At 36.6% G+C, this 24,309-nt stretch overlaps 1 protein-coding gene across 1 annotated transcript in view; it reads right to left on the reverse strand.

Annotated features, from left to right (window-relative positions):
• Positions 1–2,079: 2,079 nt before the first annotated feature.
• The window catches only part of LOC111142906 (tetratricopeptide repeat protein 39C-like), a 37,329-nt gene continuing 15,099 nt past the window's right edge, over positions 2,080–24,309 (reverse strand). Inside the window, exon 2 of the mRNA XM_022496288.1 lies at positions 2,080–2,596. Coding sequence (XP_022351996.1) covers positions 2,143–2,596 — 454 coding nt within the window. The 3' untranslated portion in view covers positions 2,080–2,142. The remainder of the gene's footprint in view (positions 2,597–24,309) is intronic.

The raw sequence follows: 24,309 nt of genomic DNA on the forward strand, positions 1-24,309 counted from the left end.
AAAATTATCTAATATCAATATTCCATTTCTCCTAATTCAAAGTGATGCGTTATAGCAGAATAGGCGAGTAATACGGCAATTGTAATCTTCATTTCTTCCTACAAGACCCATCCATGGGCATTTATGTTTTGATCTAATTCTAAAAATACCCAGGCATGATACTGCAGTGAGCCATGGATATAAAATTCTCTAGAAATTATTTACAAATTAATCTTTTAGAATTAAAAATAGAGGATTAAATTATCTCCATTTCATTTATGTAATTTTTTTATTTCTATTACTATCTCAGATGTCCCTTTTTAATCTTTCTACTTATCCCTTAATTCCCTAGCTCACAAAGCCTCAGAAGTAGTCTATATTTTTTTTTGTACTAGCTAGGATATAAAAAATGTTCTGGAGCTTTCATATTATATGTCTATGCTAATGATGGAAGAAGTGTCTTCATGAGTTTTTGTTGAGTATTAAGAGCCACAGAAACTGAACAAAATGACAAAGTTACAAATGTGCCATATTTCTTAAATCAGCAAGATAAATGCATTTACTATGAGAAAATTAAGTAAAAAAGTAGCTGAACATTCATTGACAACTTTGTTTAAAGATACTAGTTTATCTTCCCCTGGCCAAAATAAATAAATAAATAAATACACAAATACATAAAAAAAATACACACACACACACACATTTATAAAGTCTTTGATTATGGCTGAAATCTGGTCTTTGAAATTTATTTTTGCTTATAAAATTATCTCCAAGTTCCTCTAGTACAGGGAATGAGGTTTTTCATTCTATTATTTCAGGTCCCTAAAAAGTGCTTGACACTTAAAAGTCACCCTTTATATAAAGGTCTCAAAAATGAACAAATGTATTAAATTTAAGATAAAACAAAATTATAATTTAAGGGTAGGTTTACATGTATGTTACAGATGGTATGTTGGCTTTAGGCCACAACTGTGATAAAATTTGCTATAGTTGTATCTGTGTGTATGCACACACACATATTACAGTCTCTAATATTCAGTGGACAGATAAAAAAGACCCACTTCATAAAATTGATTTGAAAGGCAATAAACTGTTATATTTAAATAATTAGTTATATTTTTATGGATATTTTTGCTAAATCCTCAATCACTTATTATAACATACTAGGTCATACTAGGTCTACAGGCAAATACAATCAACTTTATGACAATGCACTTCAAGCTACAGTTTATTAAACATTATGAAACTTTGTGGAAAATATTATTTAGGTTGATTGTGTAAAGCCAAACATATTCAATTCTTTGAAAAAGTAATTTATTTTTCCATGAACCAAGATCTACACCTATTGTGTTGCGAGAGCTAACAGAAGAACTCACTCAAAAAAAGTGATTATTCCATTCCCAAATTCATTTTCTAATTCTATGTTTAATAAGACAAAAAGGAGGAAACAAAGGATGCCTGATTAAGAGAATGGCAAACTTAAGTTGAGGACGACCACTGATCAGCTCTTCAGGCACCCAAATGCCCAGGCTCACCTCAGGTGTCTGATGCAGAGAGAATGTCCTTTCCTTCAAAACATTCAAATTAATCATACCAAAGCCTTGGAGTAGAAGCTCATTTTGTCTGTACAATCGGGATCATGCTCCAGTCCTTATGGAGAAGATTTCCCCATCCTAACCTTGGAATTTGATTTAGAGCCCCCACACGTTCATAGACCATACCATTACCCTGTTGATGAATCTAGATGTAGGCACTGGATCCAAATCAAATCTGTCACAGTATTTCACATTCCTGACACATTTATTTCCCGCCTACTGAACATATTAGAACATTTCCCTTGGGTTATCGGCAGCTTTTAAAATTTGGGACAAGAGACCTAGCACATCCTGAGGCAAACCTGCCACATACTATCATTCCTAAATTGATGACAAGGCCACCGAAGTAGAAAGAGGCAAAGTGAATTGCTCGGAATCAATCACACACCTAGTAAGTTTTGGAGCTGGAATTCAAATAGAGTTTGGCCCCAGAGCCTATGTCTTTACTACCATTTTCTGCAAGCCCTAGTATATTGTGTGTAATTTTTGTGTGTGTGTGTGTGTCCTCTTGCTTTTATTTTAAAGTGCAGAACCTGGTGGGGAGGGACAGAGCAGGAACCCCGTGTCGTCACTGAGGCACCAATTCTCTCAGAGAGGCCAGAGCAGCATGGATGCGGACATGCAATCTGTTTTCAAAGTCGTAGCCAGAGAAATCCTCCTTTGCTTGAAGAAGTAGAGTTCTGCCTCTTGCTACGGTCTCTGGTTTGTCTAGCAGAAGACAGCCAAGTTCATAGCTGGCATATGGCTGAACGTATAAGTTATTCTGACGACACAACTCATCTTTAACAGCTCGCTGGAAGAACTGAACAGCATCTTCTGAGTTTCCTAGACATTTGTGTATGGCACCAAGAAGCAAATACTTTAATCCGACGACAGATGAATCATCCACCGTGTGGCAAGCTTGACTCATCCTCTGCAGGTTGGGGAGGGAGCAGTTGGGAAGGGCTTTCCACAGGTACAACACTTCGATGGAGGCCAGCACGCACAGCGCTTTGGTCGGAGCCTGCTTCCGAAAATCTGGTCTATGTATGCAAAGAACAAAGAATCTTTAATCCATCCCTCTACCTTGGGTCAAATCCTAAACTATACACTTACACAGAATTCACAAGATGGCAGAAATTTGCAAGTGAATTTTTGAACCCCTGAGTATCCCTGCGTGCAAAGGTCTTCATATTAAAGTCAATTTTATAACACTACAGAATGCTCTGAAATAAGACATTTGCTGAATGACATGTCTTATCCTTGAAGTGGAATACTATTTATGCATCTAGAAATTATTTTTCTCAGACTTTATCATTCTCATTATTCCTATTCCATTCTGTACCTTCAGCCACAGTCGCCATCTCTGCTTTTTCTTAATAGCCTCTGTGTAGGGGTACCTGGGTGGCTCAGTGAGTTAAGCCTCTGTCTTCGGCTCAGGTCATGATCTCAGGGTCCTGGGATCGAGCCCCACATCGGGCGCTCTGCTCAGCAAGGAGCCTGCTTTCCCTTCTCTCTCTGCCTGCCTCTCAGCCTACTTGTGATCTCTCTCTCTCTCTCTGTCAAATAAATAAATAAAATCTTTTTTAAAAAAATGGCCTTTGTGTACCCCTTTCAAGTCTTAAAGGGTCACCTAAGAGTGAGTAGGACCTTTCTCAATTCCCCACTCAACATGTCTGAGAGAGAATTATACCTTTACCATACCTACACAATGGAACTGCAGCAACATGACACAATTGATATGTGTCATACTAAGGACTTTCTCCTTGTAATGAATTTTGCTGAAAAGTCTGTACTTTTTACCTCTCATGGGTTTTGACTAGCTTTTCTGAAATTGCCATATGGCTACACAATGCTGGTACAGAGCTGGAGGATTTATTAGGTACCAATCCTGATCTCAGTTTTAGGTAATGAGGAAACAGAGCAGTTAGGGTTCAGCTATTATAAGGTAGCAAAGAAGCAATGGAAAGGTGGCCAGTTTTCAGGAATGAAAGCTGAGGAATGAAAGAGATACAGAGCATTAACGATGACCTACATTTCAGAGGAGACCACTTATAAGAATACCATCGCTGTCATCCCAATGAGGAGCTAGACAGTGTGCACAAAGTACATCTGCCCTCATCCCTTCCTCCCCACCTCCCCTTAAAAGAACAAATTCATTCACACTGTCTGGATCATCAACAATGATATATTCAGCCATTGCTTCTCTGAAGAAATGAGATAATAAGCGGTGGGTGGAAAATTTGGCAAGAACTATGGTAATTACAGTATTCATAACAGAAGATGGTTCCCATTGCTTCCTGTGTAAATGAAACTGTATTGGAAGGAACTCTGCATTCCTGATTCATCACAAAAGCTTTGGTTCCTTTTGAAAATTTGCTGCCACTGTTTTTTTTTTTTCTTTTCTTTTCTAAAATGTGACCAAAATTTTTGCTACATCTTATTATGAAAATCTTTAGAATCACATGTAGATATCTCCAGTGATCATTAATTCATCGCGGACATAAAGGGTATTATCGTTAAGACTTATTTTCACTATAAGTAATTTTATCAATTACTTTTAGCTGATTGAAAATGAAATTGCATTATGGCACATACATCCACATGCTGACTTATTTTTCTGACTGCAAGTTATTCTCAGTATACTCATGAAATCTCATTTATTTTTTCATTTCCTTTCCAATTATCCATAAGTGAACTGTCATTTTGTAATATCAGAAATCTATTTAGTATTTGATCACCATGAGAAGTATATACCACATACGTATATACACATAGAGTGACTAAAGTGGTCCATGTTTTTTAATTAATGTTTTCTCATGAGTACATTTCTATTCTTCTTATCAGTACTTTTCTATTCTTCCTCTTTTCTACTTTAAATGGTAAATAATCTGTTATGATTTCTACAGCCTTCATACAATGCTGTCCTTCATTTCCAATCCATAGTTATCAGATCCATGACTCAATCCCAGAAGGAAAGAGCTTAGCTAAAACATCAGTTGGTAACTTGCCCAGTTTCAGTGTCATACATAAGCCAATATTGATCTACATGGAATAGCCTATATAACCAGTCCTTAGAGAACTCCATGGCTGACATAGAATTAAAGCATTCTCCCTTTCAATTTCATCATCTTGGAAAATATTCTGTCGGAACAAAGAAACAATTCCATATTAAATTGGATTTTGTTTCCTAAAAAGTTTCCTATGCTCACTGGGGACTAACATTTGCTAAACACTAGTTGTGAGTTGGACACTGGGCAAAGTACTTTGCAGGCACTTACTTCATACTACAACTCTTGAAGAAAGAATAATTATTACTCACATTTGACATATGGAGAAACTGAAGATTAAAGAGGGCTAAGTAGCTTGCCCAAGGTTACAACACAAGTACATGGTAAGTTTGATGTAAAGCCCATATAGTTCCTTTTTCTTTAAATCTCTAAACTTGATTCATAATGAAATTAATGTCCAATTGCTTTTGTTATAAAAGTGTTAAGAATAATTGTACTTCCTACTTAGGGGAACAGCAGTTAGACTTGGGTGACAGACATTATTATCTACACCCAACCCATTTCAGACACACATTTTCTCACTTGCCAGCTTTCACTCTTAGGGGTTACCAAAGGTAAGTACCTTTTCCCCCTAGTTTCCCTTGAACAAGGAGGAGCCATATGACACGGTTTTCTGGGTTTTTTTTTTTGTTTTGTTTTGTTTTGTTTCATTCTTCTTCAGTAATGTATAATTAGAAGTTACAATGGGCTTCTGGGGAAAACTTGCTTTTTCTGATAAAAAGGAAAAAAAGAGGCAAGACTCCAAGAATAGTAGAGTGAGAAGTTCAGCAAATTCTGTCTCAAAAAGCAATGATAAAACATGACACATTTGTCAAAAACAACAATTTCAGTTCTCTGAAAAATCAACCAAAGCCATACAACAAGTTGGAAGCTTTAATTTAAGAAAAACTACTGAACTTCCGCTAAAAACAATGGTACTCTGTGGTGTTTTAGCCTAAAACTAAAACTGCTCTCATCCCACACTCAACCCTAGTTCTATCAGCTCAGTAGCTGAAGAGAGTTGTGAAAATACTTTTGCTGCCAGAGGGTGCTGTTTGATTTGGAGCAATGTATGTCCCCCGGGGTGTTGTTGAAACAATAACAATCTTGGTGGTGATATTCAAGACAGACCAACAATCACAACCATTCAGAAGTTTGTTATTGGTTGTGTCAAGCAAAAGGCCATCACACAAGGCAGAAATTTAACAGGATATCCAGAGAGTAAGTCAAACATATTGAGTCTTGAAGCACCTGGGTGGCTCAGTCTGTTGTGTCTGACTCTTCATATCAGCTCAGGTCTTGATCTCACGGTCATGAGTTTGAGCTCCACAGTGAGCAAAGAGCTTACTTAGAACAGAATGGAAAACAAACGTATTGAGTCTTAATATGCATTCATATATTTGTGGTCTGGAGATGCTCCAGTCTGTTCAAGAGTCTGTATATGCTCAGGAGACACAAGAGAGGTCCCTATCTATCCAGGACTGAATATAAGGCCTACTGCAGAGAGAAGACAGGAGATGGACTAGCAAAAAGTCAAGGCCAGGCACACTCATAAACTGCCTGAACTTTGAATGCACACCCTGATTCACACCCAAATTCACCAGCAAAAGTTAGAAATTTATTGACTCAAGATTTATGTGACTAATCATTGTCTGATCACTGAGCTATGATGATTCATCTCTAGGATGTCAGGCTTGGAGATAAAAACCTTAGCAGAGATATCAAGTAGCCCTATACTGAGGAAGAGAATGACACTTCAAAATTAGTCAGTGCAAGGCACCAAACAAGACAAAAATAGAAAAAAAAATTATAACTACCCCTGAGAAGAGGGGGTACTCAGAATCTAGATTTACAACAAGGTAGTTTCCAAATTTGCAAAAATGTGACACCCATAAAGAAACAGGAAAGTGTGATACATGGACAAGAAAAAAAAAAAAAATAGAAGTCAATAGAAATGGTCTCTGAGGAGGCCTGAATGCTGAACCTGGAAGATTCTAAAGCAATGATTATAAATATGTTCCAAAGAATTAAAGAAAACCTTATAATGGCACAAATAGAAAATGTCAATAAAAATAGAAATTATAAGACCCAGTTGTAAAATCTAAATGAAAAGTGCAAAAACAAAAAAAGTCACTACAGAGGTCAGGAGTATAGGTGATCTGGAAGAAGAAATAAACTTAAATATGGATCAATAGAAATTATCTAATCTGAAAAACAAATTTTAAAAAAGCCTCCAAAACCTGTGAAACACCTTTAAACACCCAATACATGAAAAATGGAAGTCACAGAAGAAACAATGAGACAGAAAGGGCCAGAAAGAACATTTGAAGAAATAATGTCCAAAAATCCCCCATGTTTGACGAAAATCATTAACTTATGAACCCAAGAGGCACAACAAACTCCAGTTTGGAGAAATTTTAAAAGATCCATACTTACATGCATATAATGAAACTGTTCAAACTCAAAAACAGAAAAATCTTAAAAGCAGCAAGAGGAAAATGATTTGATCACATAGAGAGGAACCATAATAAGATTAACAGCACCTGACATCTCATTAGAAAACCAAACCAAACAAAAAAGTGAGGATCAGAAGGAACTGTGATGAAATAATCAAAGAACTAAAAGGAAAACAAAAACAAAACAAAAACTGTCAACTAAGAATTCCATATCCAGGAAGACTGTTCTTTAAAAAAATGAAACTGAAATAAAGTTTTTCCAAGATATACAAAGACTGAGAAAATTACTTGACAGCAGAACTGCCTTATAAAAACTGAAAGAAAATGACATCAGAGAGCAACATGAATTTACACAAAGAAATAAAAACACTGGTAACAATAACTATGTGGTTAATATAAAAGGCAATATATTTACATTTTCTAAAATTATTTTTAAACATCTAGGACAATAGTTACAAACAGGGTTTTGAGCCCATAAATACAAAAACATAATATATTTGACAATGCTATCATAAACAACAGGAGAAGATATGTAGCTATGTTAAAGTTTCTATATTTTACTGGAATTAAACAAGTATTAATCTGAAGCAGAATGTAATAGGATTCATACTGTGACTCCATACAGAAACCACTAATAACTGAATATTATACAACAAAAAAGAAATTTAAATAGTACAAGAGATAATTTCTATTTAACACAGAACAGGACGATAACCAGAAAAAAAAAAAAGATATGAAACACACAGAAGGCAAATAGCAAAATGACAGATGTAACCATATCAATGATTACAATAAATGTGAATGAATTAAACATTCCAAAAAAGGCAGAGCTTGTCAGATTGGAAGTATATGCTGTCTACAAGAGATAACTCTACAAATCAAATGACCTGAATAGGTTGAAAAGAAAAAAAGGTATAATATACAAACAATAACTATAGGCGACTCAAAATGGTTATTCTAGTATCAGAATAATTTACAGATAAAATTGTTTCTAGAGATAAAATGAGACAGAGTAAAATAGAAATAGCAGAAATAGAATTATAAACATATACCTGTCCGACAATATAACTCTAAAATAAGCAAAAACTGACAAAATTTTAGAGAAATATACAGTTTAACAGTAATAGATGGAGACTTCAATACTAATTCTCAATTGACAGAATACCTAGAGGAATAATCAAAGATATAGAAGACTTCAACAATATCATCAGCTGGTAGGACAGGGTATCTATTGCACACTTCACCCAACAATAAAATACATCAAGCACAAATAAACATCTTTTAAGATTAATACTATATTACTATAATACTATATTAGACATAAAACATAGATTAGACATAGATTAATACTATATTACTATAATACTATATTAGACATAAAAACAAGTCCATATATTTTTTTAAAACAAGTACATTATTGAAACTAGTGCATATTTAAGGGATTAAATTCTTACAAACTATATTCTTCAACTATAATGTAAACATACAAGGTCTTAACAGCAGAAAAATTGGGGATATTCTCAAATATTAAGAAATACTTACAGAGAACCCATGGACAAATGAATAAATAGAGTTTTTCAAACTGAGTGAAAATGAAAGCAACATAACAATTATGATATGTTACTAAAGCACATTTTAGGAAAACTTACTGTCTTTAAATGACCCATAAAAGAAAAAAAAATGGGGGGGAGGAGTCAAGATGGCGCAGAAGTAGCAGGCTGAGACTACTTCAGGTAGCGGAGATCAGCTAGATACCTTATCTAAAGATTGCAAACACCTACAAATCCAACGGGAGATCGAAGAGAAGAACAGCAACTCTAGAAACAGAAAATCAACCACGTTCTGAAAGGTAGGACTGGCGGAGAAGTGAATCCAAAGCGACGGGAAGATAGACCGCAGGGGGAGGGGCCGGCTCCCAGCAAGGGGCGGAGCAACGGAGCACAAAATCAAGACTTTTAAAAGTCTGTTCCACTGAGGGACATCGCTCCAGAGGCTTAACCGGGGTGAAGCCCACGCAGGGTCAGCATGGCCTCAGGTCCCGCAGGGTCACAAAAGGATCGGGGGTGTCTGAATGTCGCAGAGCTTAGGGGTATTAGAACGGGGAAGCTGGCTACAGAGACAGAGCCGAGAGTAAGCTCTAAGCTTGGGGTTACCTTGAACCGGTTGCAGGCTCGGTCAGCTCGGAGCGCGGCCGGAGGCCAGGGTGACGGGCGCTGTTCTCTGAGGGCGCATTGAGGAGTGGGACCCCGGGCTCTCGGCTCCTCCGGGCCGGAGACCAGGAGGCCGACATCTTCATTCCCGCCCTCCGGAACTCTACGGAAAGGAACTCTACAGAAAGCGCTCAGGAAACAAAAGCTCCCGAAAGCAAACCCGATCAGATTACTCAGACTCGCCCGGGTAAGGGCGGTGCAACTCCGCCTGGGGCAAAGACACTTGAGAATCACTACAACAGGCCCCTCCCCCAGAAGATCAACAAGAAACCCAGCCAGGACCAAGTTCACCTACCAAGGACTGCAATTTCAATACCAAGGAGAGCAACGGAATTCCAGAGAAGGAGAAAGCAAAGCATGGAACTCATGGCTTTCACCCCATAATTCTTTAGCCTTGCAGTTAATTTAATTTTTTTTTCTTTTTCAATTTTTTTTTCTTCTACTGCTAAATTTTTTTAACTTTTACCCTTTTCTTTTTTTAACGTTTTTTAACTAGTTTATCTAATATATATATATATTTTTTTTCCTTTTTATATTTTTTCTTTATTGGTTTTCTTTTTTTGTTTTTTTTTGTTTTTTTTCTTTCTGAACCTCTTTTTATCCCCTTTCTCCCCCCTCAAGATTTGGGATCTCTTCTGATTTGGCTAAAGCATACTTTCCTGGGGTTGTTGCCACACTTTTAGTATTTTACTTGCTCCTTCATATACTCTTATCTGGACAAAATGACAAGGCAGAAAAATTCACCACAAAAAAAAAGAACAAGAGGCAGTACCAAAGGCTAGGGACCTAATCAATACAGACATTGGTAATATGTCAGATCCAGAGTTCAGAATGACGATGCTCAAGGTTCTAGCCAGGCTCGAAAAAGGCATGGAAGATATCAGAGAAACCCTCTCGGGAGATATAAAAGCCCTTTCTGGAGAAATAAAAGAACTAAAATCTAACCAAGTTGAAATCAAAAAAGCTATTAATGAGGTGCAATAAAAAATGGAGGCTCTCACTGCTAGGATAAATGAGGCAGAAGAAAGAATTAGCGATATAGAAGACCAAATGACAGAGAATAAAGAAGCTGAGCAAAAGAGGGACAAACAGCTACTGGACCATGAGGGGAGAATTCAAGAGATAAGTGACACCATAAGACGAAACAACATTAGAATAATTGGGATTCCAGAAGAAGAGGAAACAGAGAGGGGAGCAGAAGGTATATTGGAGAGAATTATTGGAGAGAATTTCCCCAAGATGGCAAAGGGAACAAGCATCAAAATCCAGGAGGTTCAGAGAACCCCCCTCAAAATCAATAAGAATAGGTCCACACCCCGTCACCTAATAGTCAAATTTACAAGTCTTAGTGACAAAGAGAAGATCCTGAAAGCAGCCCGGGAAAAGAAGTCTGTAACATACAATGGTAAAAATATTAGATTGGCAGCAGACTTATCCACAGAGACGTGGCAGGCCAGAAAGAGCTGGCATGATATATTCAGAGTACTAAACGAGAAAAACATGCAGCCAAGAATACTATATCCAGCTAGGCTATCATTGAAAATAGGAGGAGAGATTAAAAGCTTCCAGGACAAACAAAAACTGGAAGAATTTGCAAATACCAAACCAGCTCTACAGGAAATATTGAAAGGGGTCCTCTAAGCAAAGAGAGACCCTAAAAGTAGTAGATCAGAAAGAAACAGAGACAATATACAATAACAGTCACCTGTGTTACAGGCAATACAATGGCACTAAATTCATATCTCTCAATACTTACCCTGAATGTTAATGGACTAAATGCCCCAATCAAAAGACACAGGGTATCAGAATGGATAAAAAAACAAAACCCATCTATATGTTGCCTACAAGAAATTCATCTTAAACCTGAAGACACCTTCAGATTTAAAGTGAGGGGGTGGAAAAGAATTTACCATGCTAATGGACATCAGAAGAAAGCAGGAGTGGCAATCCTTATATCAGATCAATTAGATTTTAAGCCAAAGACTATAATAAGAGATGAGGAAGGACACTATATCATACTCAAAGGAACTGTCCAACAAGAAGATCTAACAATTTTAAATATCTATGCCCCTAACGTGGGAACAGCCAACTATATAAACCAATTAATAACAAAATCAAAGAAACACATCGACAATAATACAATAATAGTAGGGGACTTTAACACTCCCCTCACTGAAATGGACAGATCATCCAAGCAAAAGATCAACAAGGAAATAAAGGCCTTAAATGACACACTGGACCAGATGGACATCACAAATATATTCAGAACATTTCATCCCAAAGCAACAGAATACACATTCTTCTCTAGTGCACATGGAACATTCTCCAGAATAGATCACATTCTTGGTCCTAAATCAGGTCTCAACAGGTATCAAAAGATTGGGATCACTCCCTGCATATTTTCAGACCACAATGCTCTGAAGCTAAAACTCAATCACAAGAGGAAATTTGGAAAGAACCCAAATACATGGAGACTAAAGAGCATCCTTCTAAAGAATAAATGGGTCAACCAGGAAATTAAAGAAGAATTGAAAAAATTCATGGAAACAAATGATAATGAAAACACAATGGTTCAAAATCTGTGGGACATAACAAAGGCAGTCCTGAGAGGAAAATATATAGCGGAACAAGCCTTTCTCAAACAAGAAAGGTCTCAGGTACACAACCTAACCCTACACCTAAAAGACCTGGAGAAAGAACAAGAAAGAAACCCTAAACCCAGCAGGAGAAGAGAAATCATAAAGATCAGAGCAGAAATCAATGAAATAGAAACGAAAAAAACAATAGAACAAATCAACGAAACTAGGAGCTGGTTCTTTGAAAGAATTAATAAGATCGATAAACCCCTGGCCAGACTTATCAAAAAGAAAAGAGAAAGGACCCAAATCAATAAAATCATGAATGAAAGAGGAGAGATCACAACGAACACCAAAGAAATACAGACAATTATAAGAACATACTATGAGCAACTCTATGCCAACAAATTTGACAATCTGGAAGAAATGGATGCATTCCTAGAGACATATAAACTACCACAACTGAACCAGGAAGAAATAGAAAGCCTGAACAGACCCATAACCAGTAAGGAGATTGAAACAGTCATCAAAAATCTCCAAACAAACAAAAGCCCAGGGCCAGATGGCTTCCCGGGGGAATTCTACCAAACATTTAAAGAAGAACTAATTCCTATTCTCCTGAAACTGTTCCAAAAAATAGAAATGGAAGGAAAACTTCCAAACTCATTTTATGAGGCCAGCATCACCTTGATCCCAAAACCAGACAAGGATCCCATCAAAAAAGAGAACTACAGACCAATATCCTTGATGAACACAGATGCAAAAATTCTCACCAAAATACTAGCCAATAGGATTCAACAGTACATTCAAAGGATTATTCACCACAACCAAGTGGGATTTATTCCAGGGCTGCAAGGTTGGTTCAACATCCGCAAATCAATCAATGTGATATAACACATTAATAAAAGAAAGAACTAGAACCATATGATACTCTCCATAGATGCTGAAAAAGCATTTGACAAAGTACAGCATCCCTTCCTGATCAAAACTCTGCAAAGTGTAGGGATAGAGGGCACATACCACATACCTCAATATTATCAAAGCCATCTATGACAAACCCACCGCAAATATCATTCTCAATGGAGAAAAACTGAAAGCTTTTCCGCTAAGGTCAGGAACATGGCAGGGATGTCCGTTATCATCACTGCTATTCAACATAGTACTAGAAGTCCTAGACTCAGCAATCAGACAACAAAAGGAAATTAAAGGCATCCAAATCGGCAAAGAAGAAGTCAAACTATCACTCTTTGCAGATGATATGATACTATATGTGGAAAACCCAAAAGACTCCACTCCAAAACTGCTAGAACTTGTACAGGAATTCAGTAAAGTGTCAGGATATAAAATCAATGCACAGAAATCAGTTGCATTTCTCTACACCAACAACAAGACAGAAGAAAGAGAAATTAAGGAGTCCATCCCATTTACAATTGCACCCAAAACTATAAGATACCTAGGAATAAATCTAACCAAAGAGACTAAGAATCTATACACAGAAAACTATAAAGTACTCATGAAAGAAATTGAGGAAGACACAAAGAAATGGAAAAATGTTCCATGCTCCTGGATTGGAAGAATAAATATTGTGAAAATGTCTATGCTACCTAAAGCAATCTACACATTTAATGCAATTCCTATCAAAGTACTATCCATTTTTTTCAAAGAAATGGAACAAATAATCCTAAAATTTATATGGAACCAGAAAAGACCTCGAATAGCCAAAGCAATATTGAAAAAGAAAGCCAAAGTTGGTGGCATCACAATTCCGGACTTCAAGCTCTATTACAAAGCTGTCCTCATCAAGACAGCATGGTACTGGCACAAAAACAGACACATAGATCAATGGAACAGAATAGAGAGCCCAGAAATAGACCCTCAACTCTATGGTCAACTAATCTTCGACAAAGCAGGAAAGAATATCCAATGGAAAAAAGACAGCCTCTTCAACAAATGGTGTTGGGAAAATTGGACAGCCACATGCAGAAAAATGAAATTGGATCATTTCCTTACACCACACATGAAAATAGACTCAAAATGGATGAAGGATCTCAATGTGAGAAAGGAATCCATCATGAGGAGAACAGAGGCAGCAACCTCTTCGACCTCAGCCGCAGCAACATCTTCCTAGGAACATCGCCAAAGGCAAGGGAAGCAAGGGCAAAAATGAACTATTGGGATTTCATCAAGATCAAAAGCTTTTGCACAGCAAAGGAAACCGTTAACAAAACCAAAAGACAACTGACAGAATGGGAGAAGATATTTGCAAATGACATATCGGATAAAGGGCTAGTTTCCAAAATCTATAAAGAACTTAGCAAACTCAACACCCAAAGAACAAAGAATCCAATCAAGAAATGGGCAGAAGACATGAACAGACATTTCTGCAAAGAAGACATCCAGATGGCCAACAGACACATGAAAAAGTGCTCCACATCACTCGGCATCAGGGAAATACAAATCAAAACCACAATGAGATACCACCTCACACCAGTCAGAATGGCTAAAATTAACAAGTCAGGAAATGACAGATGCTGGCGAGGATGCGGAGAAAGGGGAACCCTCCTACCCTGTTGGTGGGAATGCAAGCTGGTGCAACCACTCTGGAAAACAGCATGGAGGTTCCTCAAAATGTTGAAAATAGAACTACCCTATGACCCAGCAATTGCACTGCTGGGTATTTACCCTAAAGATACAAACGTAGTGTTCCGAAGGGGCATGTGCACCCGAATGTTTATAGCAGCAATGTCTACAATAGCCAAACTATGGAAAGAACCTAGATGTCCATCAACAGACGAATGGATAAAGAAGATGTGGTATATATACCCAATGGAATACTATGCAGCCATCAAAAGAAATGAAATCTTGCCATTTGCGACGACGTGGATGGAACTAGAGGGTATCATGCTTAGCGAAATAAGTCAATCGGAGAAAGACAACTATCATGATCTCCCTGATATGAGGGAGAGGAGATGCAACATGGGGGGTTAAGGGGGTAGGAGAAGAGCAAATGAAACAAGATGGGATTGGGAGGGAGACAAACCATAAGTGACTCTTAATCTCACAAAACAAACTGAGGGTTAATGGGGGGAGGGGGGTTGGGGGGGTGGGATTATGGACATTGGGGAGGGTATGTGCTATGGTGAGTGCTGTGAAGTGTGTAAACCTGGCGATTCACAGACCTGTACCCCTGGGGATAAAAATATATTATATGTTTATAAAAAATAAAATTAAAAAAAAAAAGAATCAATAACCTGCCATGGTGAAAACTCTGTTTGTCCCTTCCTCAGAACTTTAAAAATAGGATTAGTGTATGACCTAGCAATTCCATTCCTAGATGTATACCCAAGAGAACTAAAAATATACATTCACACAAAAATTGTAACATGAATGCTCATAACAGCATTATTCACAACAGTTATTGATAGAAATAATTCAAATATCCACCAAATAATGGATGGATATACAAAATGAGACATATCAATACACAGAATATTATTAAGGCATAAAAGTAAATAAAGTACAGATACATGCAACAATATGGATTAACCTTGAACGTATTGTGCTAAGTGAAAAAAGGCAGACACAAAAAGCTACATATTATATATTCCATTTATATAAAATGTGTAAAATAGGAAAATTCATAGACCTATACAGTAGATTAATGATTTTCCAGAAACTTATATAGAAGGGAAGGTTGGGACTGACTGCTAATAGATTTGGCGCTTCATTTAAGGGTGATGCAAGTGTTCCCAAATCAGTGCTGATGGTTCCACATTATAGTGAAAATGTTAAAACCCACTGAATCATACACTTTAAATTTGTTTTGTTACATGATTATATCCCAAGAAAAAAATCCTGTAATCTAAGAGCCTACCTCAAAATCTAGAAGAAAAAAATCAAAACCTAAAGCAACAGAAGTAAATAATAAAAATGTGTAGAAATCAACAAAACACAAAACAGGAAAACAACTAGAAAAGTCAATTATACCAAGAAGTTTTTTAAGTGATAAAAAAATCCAGAAAAGAAAAGATAGCATTATTAATTTCAAATCTCACAAAAAAACCTCAAGGCCAAATGGCTTCACCAGAGAAATTCTAACACTTAAAAGAGAAACAATACCAATCCTCCAAAAACTCTTCCCAAAAAATAGAGGATGAAACACTTTCTAACTCATTCTATGAATTCAGTATTACTCCGATACCAAAAGCCAGTCAAAGAATTCATGAGAAAATTAGAGATTAATATTATTAATGAATATGGGCATCAAAACATATTCTACAAAACGTAGCAACATCTAAATTCAGCAACACATAAAAAGCATTATACACTTTGATTAAGTGGAATTTATCTCTAGGATGCAAGGTTGGTTTAACATCTGAAAATTAATTTAATACATGATACTATTTGGATAAAGGACCAAAACATCCAATCATTTCAGTAGATGAAGAAAAAGCATTTAAAAAATATAACTCATTCATGATTTAAATTCTCAAACTAAGAATGAAAGGAATATCAACTTGAGAACATCATGAAAAACTACATCTAAAATATTCAATGGTGAAAGCAGAAATGGAATATAGATAAATAACCAAAGGAATTCAAAAAGATACCCAATGCTAGATCCAGGCAAGAACACAGAAGGCAGGAAAGCCAAAATTAAATATTTGTAAGCAAAGGATTATGGCCTCATTAATCTTTTAGCCTGGTGGGTCCTTACTTGTGTGTATCCCAGTTTCTAGCTTTATTAATATTTGGCATCATGAATTTTATATATAAAATGATTCTAATGATGACTTGCACTAAGCCATATACTTTACTAGGTTATGCTTATTAATAATATTTAACTGAATTTTCTACAATCTCTTTCTAAGTCCTATTAAAATGAATAACAAACACTGATTAAATATTTCGCCAGGATAACTGTGTGAAATATAGCTATAAAAGCAAAGCACTCCAATTAGCATGTGTGGAAACTAAATCTATAATGTTAGCAAAAAACTTGATTCAATCTGCCATCCTAGATGCAGATAACTCTGGTTTTGATTCAGAAGGTTTGTTTTCTTTTAATCTATGATATAAAGAGGTCTATCCACAAATATACCTCAAATATTTATTTCAAATGCTTAACATTATGACCAATGTAAAAACGGATTTTATTTGTCCTAAAATTATGTTTAGATAAAAAAGCAATAATTGTTTAAATAGTCAATGATATATTAAATTTCAGAGACACCTGAAATCTACTGCAGTGTTATTGAAATAAACAGGTGATTTTTAAAAATAGGTTAAATGAAGTGATTTACATATAAAAATACATTCTAAAATTCCCCATTCAAATTTCAAGTCAGAACTTCAAAAACACTAGATTTTAAAATGCAGTCATGTTTACTGTACACAGGCTATAAATCAATTTTTATATTCATTTTGCACAATGGTATAGCATATTAATTTTATTGCTTTATTATTTGCACAAAGAGATTATACTTACTAAAGGAAAACATAACTTGGAAATTTTTGACTTATACATTTAGAAAGCTTGCCCTTAATGTTCTATTAATATAAGATTTTACAATTAATTCCCAAAGCAAAAAGTAAATAAATTAAAGAAAAAAGCTCTGCAAAAAATTTTAAACTCCTAATTCACTTTTAATGGGTTTTCTGAGGTGATCTGAAATTCAGCGAACAAAATTTTAAATGCCTAATTATGTATCCTTTTATGAATTTGTTCTCATTATAATAAATGCAGCCGTTATACTTTTCCCTTTCCCAGAATTTGTCACCTGAAATAAAAATAAAATCCAGAATTTAAAGGGCCAGACTAGTAGAATGGTATATAGAACTCCCAGAAAAGCTCTATAAATCAGTGGGGTGTAATGATGAAGGGATCATTACCGTTTAAGACCTCCAATGCCCTTTTACCCAAGTCTTAAGTTTGCTTCAGGACCCTCATCAAACCCTAGTTTTCCCACCATGCCTTCTTTGATTTCAATAGCAGGAACATTATTTCCCATGCTCATTGTTTTCGAACTACAGCTGTTGTTTCTTCAAGGCATTTATCACTCCATGCATTACATTAGGTACCTTCTCAAGTTTAGAATTCAACACTGATTCTTCCTACAATACATAGCAAAGTGTTTCAAGTACACAATGAATCATATTTTTGGACTCAAATGACTAATTTGCTGTATTCTTCCTTCAAACCGTCTGTTCTTAACTAATCTGACAAGTTCTTACAACTTTTTTCTCAATCTCCTGATCTCCAAGAAGGAACCTCCAAGAGGATACTCCAAGAAGTATTAATCAATACATAGGACACTTTTTTTTTTTTTTAACTACCACATAGTATATATTTTGAATGTGTTAACATTGTGTGTAGATATTTCATTATTTTCCCCAAACCAAAAGAACAATGAAGAATTTTCATTTTATAAGGTCATAAAGCCAATAAAACTCCAATCAAAATCTAAACCCTTTTTATGTCCTGTGAAACTTGTCAAATTAAAAAAAAAAAAACCAAAAATGCAAAAGTTCAAGAAATAGATAAAACATTCTTGGAGAAGAAACCAAGAAGACTATTGTACTGGTTATGGAAACTTATAAAGTTCTATTAATTAAGACAGTGTGATAGTGGTGCAAGGATTGAATAGAAAACAGATAAGCTGTAAAGCTCACAGACAGACACTTGTTTTATTGCAAAGGTATGTGATAGCACACATTAGTATTCATTAAAATTTGCCAGCCTTCCCTGAAGAAGGGAATATGTACACAAAGTTGCTGAATTATTGGACACATACTAGCTTTGGTCAATGAAACATGATGAGAAGTTAGTATCACTTTAGGACAAAAGATCTAAGAACCAGTATATGCTTCCCTCATCCTCTCCTGCCACCAAGACCTGCCATGTTCCAGATAGACCCTTGGTAGCATAAAGTCAGATCTCAGCCATAAGGAGCAAAGAATATAAATAAGAAATAACTTTTGAGGTTTAAAGCTTCAAAGACTTGAGAATTATTTGTCTCTATAGTAAAACCTAGCCTTTCTAAGTCAGAGCTTGTACTGTAGAGTAGTTAGGCAATAATCTGTAATATTTTCAGTGAATTGTGCTGGGGTAAAACTAGCTCCATATGGATAAGAATTTTTAGAAACTCTTTTCTACCTCATATCATACACAAAAATTAATTCTAAGGGAGTTGCAGGTCTACAGCAAAAGTAGCAGATGATGTAGGAAGATATATTTATGATGCTAGGATAGCAAAAGCATGATTTCTAAACAAAACACAAAAAGCATTCTCTTTACAGACCAATAAATTGAATAAAATAAAATTAAATTAAAATTAAACATTTTATTTTTATTTTAAAATAAATATTAAAATATACCATTCAATGCCCCTAAAGAAAAAAAAAAAGAAAAGGATATTTGTGATCTATATAACCAATGAAGAGCTTATAGACCAAAATACAACACTTTTTTTTTAATGGACAAAATTCTTGTGTAACCACTCCACCAAGAATCACCCCAGTTGGTAGATAATTTAATACTAAATTATTACACCACTATAGGTCCACCAGAGCGCCAAAAATAAAAACAACAGACCATACCAAGTGTTGAAAAAGAAATGAAGTAACTAAAAACTCTTGTAACCTTCATGAGGGTATAAATAGAACAACTACTTTGGAAAAGAGTCTGGCATCATGGACTGAAATTAGAGGTGCACATATTCTAGCACCCAGAAATCCCACTTCTAAGCTATACTCTAAGAATATGTACCTTCACTGGATTGGAGATTCTCACCAAGATCCTCAAAGAGAGGACCCGCTGCCAGAAGCAGGTCTACAAGCAGCCTCCCGCTCTCAGCTCCATTATCAGATGCTTCAGCGGCCAGAGCTCAGCACCGAAAGTCACGCCCTTCCCAGGCCAGCTGCTCATACCCACTCCTGTTTACTGAGGGAGGCAGGCTTTAAAGGCCTGGCCCTTCTGGCCATAGGTACTCACTATCAGACCTGTCTTCCAGGTTTTCTAGCTTTGCCAAGATACTGCAAGACCTATATCTCAGTTTAGCTTCTTTCTCTTCCCAGTCCTGTCACCACCCCTTTCCTAACGGGGTATTGGTTTCTAAAACACTTTGCATACTCTGGGTTCCATCTCAGCAAGTCCTGGAGCGATTGACCTACCACCGTTGGTGTTAAGAGTGGTCTGAGAGGCTCTCTGCTCGGCGGGGAGTCTGCTTCCCCCTCTCGCTATCTCTGCCTGCCTCTCTGCCTACTTGTGATCTCTCTCTCTCTGTCAAATAAATAAATAAAATCTTAAAAGAAAAAAAAAAAAAGAAGAGTGGTCTGAGAAAGTAGTGTCAGCTACATGTGAGGAATTGAGGCTAGCTCATTTGCTGCCCAATTAGCAATGGAAACTCCATCAGGAGTGATAGACAGCCCCTGGTGTGCAGGTGTTGGTCATATTGTAATGTTCCTTGGCAGTCAGTGAGGAGGGTGGGCTGGTAAAAGGGAATCCGCCTGTAACAGGCTTTGCCGCTGTTTGGAGACAACAGTAGCTCTTAGGTATTGGCTGACTTTTGCTAAGCACAGAAAGATAATCCATAGCTGCAGGCAAAGAACTGGCAGTATGAAGCTAGATATAAACCCCCAGGGCCTTTTGGGTTGTGTGCAAAGAAGCTCTTATCGACTCTCTTGGCAGGATTGGAGAAAACCCAGGTTCCAGCCTTGCACTTCATAGAGTAGCTGAACGTCAGAGAAAACTAAAATGCGCAACTAAGTCAGTTACTGGCCTTGGTTTAGAAAACCTCTCCCAGCTCACAGCCATATGGGAAATCCTGATGATCACCTAGAGGAGGAAAATCTCTGAACTTGATTCATGGATAGTGTCATGGCCTAATTGTGTCCCCCTAAAATTCATATGTTGAAGTCCTAATCCCCCCAGTATCCCAGAAAGTCACTATATTTGGATATAGGGTCTTTAAAGAAGTAATTAAGTTAAAAAGATGTCACCAGGGTGGGCCTCATCTAATATGACTAGGATCCTTATGAGAAGAGAAGATTAAAATAACAGGCGGGTACAGAGGATGTGAAGAAACAGAAGATGGCCAGCCATCCACAAGCAAAGGAGAGAGGCCTTAGAAGGAAACAAACTTGCCGATACCTTGATATCAGAATTCTAGCCTCTACAACTGTGAGAAAATAAATTCTTTGGTATAACAGCCCTGTCAAACAAATAGGTTTGGGTAACAAGAAGTGGGGTTTTGCTGTTAAAAGGAAAAAAAAAAAAAACCTTAAAAATTTTTGGAGGTAGCTTTGGAACTGGGTATTGTACAGAGGCTAGAAGAATTGGAGTGCATGTTAGAAAAAGTCTGGAATTCCTTAAAGAGATTATTGGTAGAAATATGTATGTTAAAGGTAATTCTGGTAAGAGCTCAGAAAGAGGAGAGCTCAGAAAGAGGAGAGCTAGAGAGAAAGCTTCTCTCATTCTAGTATATCAACACAAAGAGGATGTTGTTAGAAATATAAATGTTAAAGGTGCTTCTGGTGAGGTCTTAGATGGCAGTGAGAAACATGTTATTAGGAATAGAGAATGCTAATACAGACTTGTTGGCCCAGAGGGTAGGTACCAGCTGAACAAGGATGGCATCTATAGAACAGCTTCACTCAGATGGTCTTGAAAGACAATGGTGAGAGAAAATCTTCCCACTGGGCAGATCTCCAAACAGCGAATCTAGTCATCTACTCTGAGTGTAAAAAGAAGTGGTCCAAGACTACAATATATATGGGCTGAAGGTCAGTGAAAAATGGTTTGACTGGCTGCTTGAGGGCTTAGAAAAGAAATATCCATGATTCACAGACTGTACCCCTGAAGCAAAAAATACATTATATGTTAATAAAATTTAAAAAAATCTAATTTGTCTGAGAAAAAGAAATACCCATCAACAACAAAATGGATAAAATTGATATTAATGTTGTTAATATTTATATCATGAAATATAACATAGCTATGAAAATACACTGCTATATGTAATAACAGGGATGAATCTCACAAAATTGAGAAGTCAGAGAGTAAAGGATATATGTTGCATAAATCTATATTCCTTTTCTAGGGCTGCTAAGACAAAGTCCCAAAGACCAGATGGCTTAAGCAACAAAAATGTATTGTCTCACAGTTCTGCAGGCTACAAGTGAGAGATCAAGATGTTGGCAGAGTAACTTCCTTCTGAGCTGCAAGGGAGAAACTTTTCCAGGTCTTTCTCCATGGCTTGTAGATGGCTGTCTCCTCCCTGTGTCTTCACGTCAGCTCCTTCTGTCCAAGTTTCCTCTTATAAGGATACCCATCATATTGGATTAGGGGATACCCTAATAACCTCATTTTAACTTTATTGCCTCTGCAAAGACCCTATCTCTGCATAACATTACATTCTGAAGTATTAAGGGTTAGTACTTCAACATAGAAATTTTAGGCAGAATACAATTCAAGCCATAACAGATTCAATTGTATAGAATCCAGAAAGAAGCAAAACTATAGTGTTCAGTAATATATACATTTGTGATAAAACTACAGAGAAAAGCAAAAGAAGACCAGAAGATATAGTTGAACAAATTCTCCATGAAAAATTTTCCAAATCTCGTGAATGGAACCAGCATTCGTGTACTAGATGCATAATGGTCTCCCTCCAAGATCATAGAATCTAGAAAGACCTCAAGACACCTGATAGTGAAAATGATGAATCATAATTGTAGACAGGAGCTCTTGAAAGCAGCTAGGACAAAGAAATTCCTTACGTACAGAGAAAAGCCCATCGGAATAACGTCAGATCTGTCCGCAGAAACCTGGCAAGCCAGAAAGGGCTGGGAAGACATATTCAGGGCACGAAATGAGAAGAACATGAAGCCAAGAATACTTTATCCAGCAAGACTGACGTTCAAAACGGATAGAGAGATAAAGAGCTTCCAAGACCAGCAAGGTTTAAAAGAGTATGCGACCACCAATCCGACACTGCAGGAAATATTAAGGGGGGTTCTATAAAAGAGGAAAAATCCTAAGAATATCATTGAACAGAAATATATGGAGACAAGCTATAGAAACAAAGACTTCACAGGTAACACGATGTCAATAAAAACGTATCTCTAATAATCACTCTCAATGTGAATGGCCTAAATGTGCCCATAAAAAGACACAGGGTTGCAGATTGGATAAAATGACAGGACCCATCCATGTGTTGTCTACAAGAGACCCATTTCGAACCTAAAGATACACCCAGACTGAAAGTGAAGGGATGGAGAAGCATCTTTTATCCCAATGGGCCTCAAAAGAAGGCTGGGGTAGCGATTCTCATAACAGATAAATTAGATTTTAAACTAAAGACTGTAGTCAGAGATACAGAAGGACACTACATAATTCTTAAAGGGACTATCCACCAAGAAGATCTAACAATTGTAAATATTTATGCCCCCAATATGGGAGCAGCCAATTACATAAGAAAACTGTTAGTCAAGATAGAGTCATATTGATATGAATACATTAATAGTAGGAGATCTTAACACACACTCTCAGTAATAGACAGATCATCCAAGCAGAAAATCAGTAAAGAGACAAGAGCATTGAATGACATTTTGGACCAGATGGACCTCATAGATATATACAGAACATTCCACCCTAAAACAACAGAACACTCATTGTTCTCGAGTGCACATGGAACCTTCTCCAGAAGAGACCACACACTGGGTCACAAATCAGGGCTCAACCAATACCAGAAGACTGAGATTATTCCCTGCATATTCTCAGATCACAATGCTTTGAAACTGGAGCTCAATCACAAGGAAAAGTTTGGGAGGAACTCAAACACCTGGAAGCTAAAGACCACTTTGCTTAAGAATGCTTGGATCAACCAGGAGATCAAAGAAGAACTTAAACAATTCATGGAAACCAATGAGAATGAAGACATTTCATTCCAAAACCTATGGGATACAGCAAAGGTGGTCCTTAGGGGGAAATACATAGCCATCCAAGCCTCCCTCAAAAAAACTGAAAAATCCAGAATACATCAGCTGTCTCTACACCTTAAAGAGCTAGAGAATCAGCAACAAATTAAGCCAACTCCACACACAAGAAGGGAAATAATCAAGATTAGGGCAGAGATCAATGAGATAGAAATCAGAGATACAGTAGAACGCATAAATGAAACTAGAAGCTGGTTTTTTGAAAGAATCAATAAGATCGATAAACCATTGGCCAAACTAATCCAAAAGAAAAGAAAGAAGGCCCAAATTAATAAAATTACGAATGAAAAGGGAGAGATCACAACTAACACCAAGGAAATAGAAACAATCATCAGAAGTTATTATCAACAGTTATATGCCAATAAGTTAAGCAACCTAGATGAAATGGATGCATTCCTGGAAAACTATAAACTTCCAAAACTGAACCAGGAAGAAATTGACAACCTGAATAGACCGATATCTAGTAA

This window comes from Enhydra lutris, unplaced genomic scaffold (genome assembly GCF_002288905.1).
Source record: "Enhydra lutris kenyoni isolate GAN:26980312 unplaced genomic scaffold, ASM228890v2 scaffoldscaffold9, whole genome shotgun sequence".
Lineage (NCBI taxonomy): Eukaryota > Metazoa > Chordata > Mammalia > Carnivora > Mustelidae > Enhydra > Enhydra lutris.